The sequence below is a fragment of the Chaetura pelagica genome, unplaced genomic scaffold (assembly GCF_000747805.2).
Source record: "Chaetura pelagica isolate M959 unplaced genomic scaffold, ChaPel_1.0 scaffold300, whole genome shotgun sequence".
NCBI lineage: Eukaryota > Metazoa > Chordata > Aves > Apodiformes > Apodidae > Chaetura > Chaetura pelagica.
In genome coordinates, this window is record NW_009951945.1 from 2022881 (window position 1) to 2027488 (window position 4608).

Consider the following 4608-nt stretch of genomic DNA (forward strand, 5'->3'; position numbering starts at 1 on the left):
ACATACAGCTGAGGCAGCCAGGAATGGGGAATACTAACCTCAGCTCTGCAAAGTGCTTTGCTAGGTCTCAATGTACTGAGCTTTAGAACTACTAGTGCACTGATTTATATGCTGCCACTGGCTACTTATGCAGTGCTCAGCCTTTTGGGATGGCTAGTGGAAAACAGAAGCCATTCTATCCAACAGACTAAGAGACAGGAACACCTCTGCCTTCTCAGAAAAACAGGTCTAGGGACTCATATAACAAGTTCCTCAGACCAGCTTAGTGATGACCTATAAATATAAGCAGCAGGCAGAAGACAGTGTTTCAGTCCCAGTTTTTACCAGCTGTTCTCACAAGAAGCTTCTTTTCTATACCCTGTTTTTCAAAACCTGTGTTGCACATTCATGTATCACTGTGGGATGTCCTTCAAGTCAGCATGTTAAGCAGACTCACCTTTAGCTTCAGGAGCTCTGGTATGGATGAATGTTTCTCAGAGGTAAGATTTTGCATAGAAGGGTTCTTTGTTGGATGAGTTTGCTTCAAAAGCAGAAGGATCTTTTCTGCACGATGAAGAAAATAAAAGTTGCATGAGACAAAGAAAATCACCAGAATTGCAGAAACTTCACAGGTGGAAATACTGGCACTTTTATTCTGAGGCCTACTGAGCATTGCTGGTTTCCACCAACTTCACACAGCTCAGGACCCCCAAAATCATAGACCAAGACTTAGGGTGTAACCTGGATGTATTGGGCTTGTGTGGTGAGGTTTTAGTAGCAGGGGGGGCTACAGGGGTGGCTTCTGTGAGAAGTTTCCCCTGTATCTGACAGAACCAATGCCAGCCAGCTCCAAGATGGAGCCACTGTTGGCCAAGGCCCAGACAATCAGCCATGGTGGCAGGACCTTCATGATAATGTATTTAAGGAGGAGGAAATGCTGCTGTGCAACAGCAACTGGAGTGAGAGAGGAGTGAGAATGTGTGAGATAAATAACCCTGCAGACACCAAGGTTAGTGAAGAAGGGGGAAGAGGTGCTCCAGACACCTTCAGCCTGTGGTGAAGACCATGGTGAGGAAGGCTGTCCCCCTGCAGCCACACAGATATGGACCTCCAGCCCTTGGAGGACCCCACACCGGAACAGGTGGGTTCCTTTGGAGGCTGTAGCCTCAAGGGAAGCCTGCAGTGGAACAGCCTTCTGGTAGGACCTGTGGACCCATGGAGAGAGGAGCCCATGCTGGAGCTGGTTTGCTGGCAGGTCTTGTGATCCCATGAGGGCCCCACTCTGTTCCTAAAGGGAACCACAATGGAACAGTTTGTGAAGAACTGCAGCCCATAGGAAGGACTCATGTTGGAGAAGCCTGTGAAGGACTGTCTCTCATGGGAGGAATCTGATGCTGGAGCAGGGGAAGAGTGTGAGGAATCCTCTCTCTGAGGAGGAAGGAGCAGCAGACACAATGTGTGAACTGACCAGAACTCCCATTCCCCATACCCCTGCACTAGAAGGGATAAGAAGTAAAGTTAAGCCCAGGAAGAAGGGAGAGGTGAGGGAAAGGTGTTTTTAATGTATGTTTTTATTTATCATTACCCTACTTTGATTTGATTGGTAATAAGTTAATTTTCCCCAAGTCAAGGCCGTTTTCCCCATGATGGCAATTGGTGCATTTCCTGTCCTTATTTTGACCCACAAGCCCTTTGTTATATTTCCTCTACCCCCTTCATCTGAAGCAGGGAGTGACAGAGTGGCTTTGGTGGGCACCCCGCGTCCAGCCATGGTCAAGCCACCACACTGGATTTTAATGAATCCAGTCCAAGTAGGTGCTTTGCTCCTAAAGAAATCCACCCACCCCTGGAGACAGGACTCCTGAGAGTGCCCTTCAGAGTACATGTAAGATCTCTATTCTGTGAGCAGATAAACCTCTCAGGTTTTAAAAGAAGCTCATATGATGAATATCTGTGTGAATCAACATGTTAACTCAAAAAATAACTGCTGTCATCATACAAGCACATAAAGCTGTGAAGGCAATCTGGATTTCTACCTGTAAGATTTCTTTATCTAGTCAAGTGTCAACAACCTGTCATCACATCCAGAAGGGTACTTGTGCCTTTTGGATAGAGGTGGATGGAAAACTTATACCCACAATGTGGCATAACTCAAACAAAAAGGAGTCTGGCTTCCCAAAATCTCTCAGCTCCAGTTAATTGCCAGCAGATGAAAACACAGCACCATTCCTTCCCACCATTACAGAAAGCACTTTGAAAAGACAGGCACAACATATTCCAGATGAGTTCCCACACTATTAATGAAACCATGATTACCTGTCAGTGTGCTGTCTTCAGCTTCAGTGGCATTTATTAAACACATCAGGTAAGGGTTATAGCTGTTATTCACTGTCACCTGTAAGATGGTGTTTTCAAATTCTAAAAACAGAAATCTGAAAATAAGATAGGATTTTAAATCAGCTTCTCTTTCAGAAACAATGTACATTAGCAAGCAACCTGACAACTGTGTAGGTGTTTATTGCACCTACACCTTGGAAGTGTAAATAAGAATTCTAGATGAAGCCCTGTGTCTCCCATCTCATCTCCTAAGTGGGGAGCCTCCCATTTTATTTCATCAGTTCTTTTTGCTGTTATCTCCCAATGCTGTCATTCACTCCCAAATCACATATATAAGAAAACACACTTCAAACGTTCATTGTAGATGCAAGATATAGATGGAAAGGCATGCTTAGGGAAGCCTGAGAATCAGAAACAGAGTCATATCACAAAGAAGGCGTTTGAGAAGAGTGGAGACCCTCCTACTGGATTCTGTTTCCACTGTGAACTGATACATGTCAATACAAAACGTTTTTTGAAGTCTCACTTCTAGCTGTATGTTCAGTTCCAGAAGAAATCTCCTCTTCTTCAGTGAAACCCACATTGCACCTACTGTCCTAAATTATGGTGATTTCAAGCTTAAGTTGCTCCACTAGAAGAAAATGACATAGCCCTCATGCAGGAATGAGAAGAATGGTCACTAACCATAAATGTAATTAAAATACCCAAAGAGCAGACTCACCGTGTGATCAAAAGGGTTGGTGACAGAGTCTGGTCACTCTGAGTCCAAGGAAGGGTCTTGTTGTACAGGGTTTCTGCAGTGACAATGAAGTGGTGAGCAACAATATCAAGCACACTGTCAAAACCAGTTTTGTTGGAGAGGAAAGCCAAACTGGAATTTATATTGAACTCATTGAGCAGATCAGATAAGTTCAGCCTCCTGAGAATGTAGTGACTGGCTCCTATGATTTCTAGAGCTGACACATTGTCAACAGAGTTGTTTGTCACTGCTTCCAACAACTTGGCAAAGGCAGCCACTTCAGTCAGGTTCCTTTGGGTGTTTAGCAAACTGTCAACCACATCCCAGATGCTGGAGTAAAAAGTCTGTGTGATGAGGTTGAAGACACCTTGGATTCTCTGCAACAGGTCATTCAGGTGGAGCTCATCCCGTGCCACACTGAAGAGCATGGACAGGTTATTCCAGCCTGCTAAGCTGTCAGAGAAATTCAGTGAGTTCAGTGCTGTTTCATTCAGCACAAAAGGAATGAGCATCTTCAACAGCTGGGGTGGGAGCACAGCAGCCTCATCTTGCACTGGGATGGAGCAGGAAGCATTGCTCTGCAGCAGCCCCTCTGTGAGGCCACTCAGAGCTCTGGCCTTCTCCTCTATCCAAGAGTTCTGCAGCTCAGACACAAGGTTTAATTCAGAAAGGAAACCCAGAGAAAACTGCAGAGACTGGACAATGCATGACAGCTCCTTGGAAAAGCTGTCACTGCCATCCTTGTAGACAGCAGCAAACTCTGGAGACTGCTTCAGGTTTGTTACGGCAAGCTGGAACATGTTGGTGAAGGTGTCATTGTGCATTGTCCCACCCTCCATGCCCATGGAATCAAAGAGGGCTTTGCAGGGGCTTCTGCTGACAGACTCACTTGGAGTGTCATTTTCAAACAGCATCTCAAGTGTGATGTGGAGCAGATCCTGAGCAGAGCAGTTCTGCAGTGTCCTGGAACTGTTGTTGTCAAGGAGAGGACTCAAGGCTAAATGCAAAACCTCCCAAACTTTTGTCTCTAGTGAAGTATTGCCCTGTGAGGAAGACTCATGGAACTCCTTCTGCAGCAGCAAACGTGAGAAATCACAGACAATGTCCATTTTTTCTTCAAATGTTTTGTTTGAGTTTGTGTCATGAAGGACTTGCATTCCTGAAAAAATCCACACGTCAATCATTCTCTGGGTAGAGTTACTATAAGAATCAAATAATTGGTTGATAGTTTCAAGCTCAGTGATACTATAACTTTTCTGCAAACCTTTTAAAATTGAGATACTCCTTTGCATGGCTTGCAAGTATAAGGAGATGTTGGCTCCTCTGAAGTCTTCTTGAGCATATAGCTCTAATATGGAGGATGCAAAGTCTACCAGCTGCTTCAGTTCCTTGCTGAAAGGAAGATCAGAGTCATTTTTCATGGTACCGAACTGATTTTTCAGTATCTCTAGAAGTGACTGGAAAGTGAGTCTGTCTGTACTATTCCAGTTCATGGACTGGAGTACTTCAGCAATCTGCCAGAAAGCACTAAGCTCATTTCCCTGCCTTCCATG

General features: G+C 44.8%; 1 protein-coding gene across 1 annotated transcript in view; it reads right to left on the bottom strand.

The window, feature by feature from the left end:
• Positions 1 to 3855, bottom strand: part of ABCA12 (ATP-binding cassette, sub-family A (ABC1), member 12) — a 53904-nt gene extending 50049 nt beyond the window's left edge. The window contains exons 1-3 of the mRNA XM_009996856.1: positions 3038 to 3855; positions 2296 to 2411; positions 437 to 543 (exon numbers count right to left, since the gene is read on the bottom strand). Coding sequence (XP_009995158.1) covers positions 437 to 543; positions 2296 to 2411; positions 3038 to 3855 — 1041 coding nt within the window. The remainder of the gene's footprint in view (positions 1 to 436; positions 544 to 2295; positions 2412 to 3037) is intronic.
• Between the last annotated feature and the right edge of the window lie 753 nt (positions 3856 to 4608).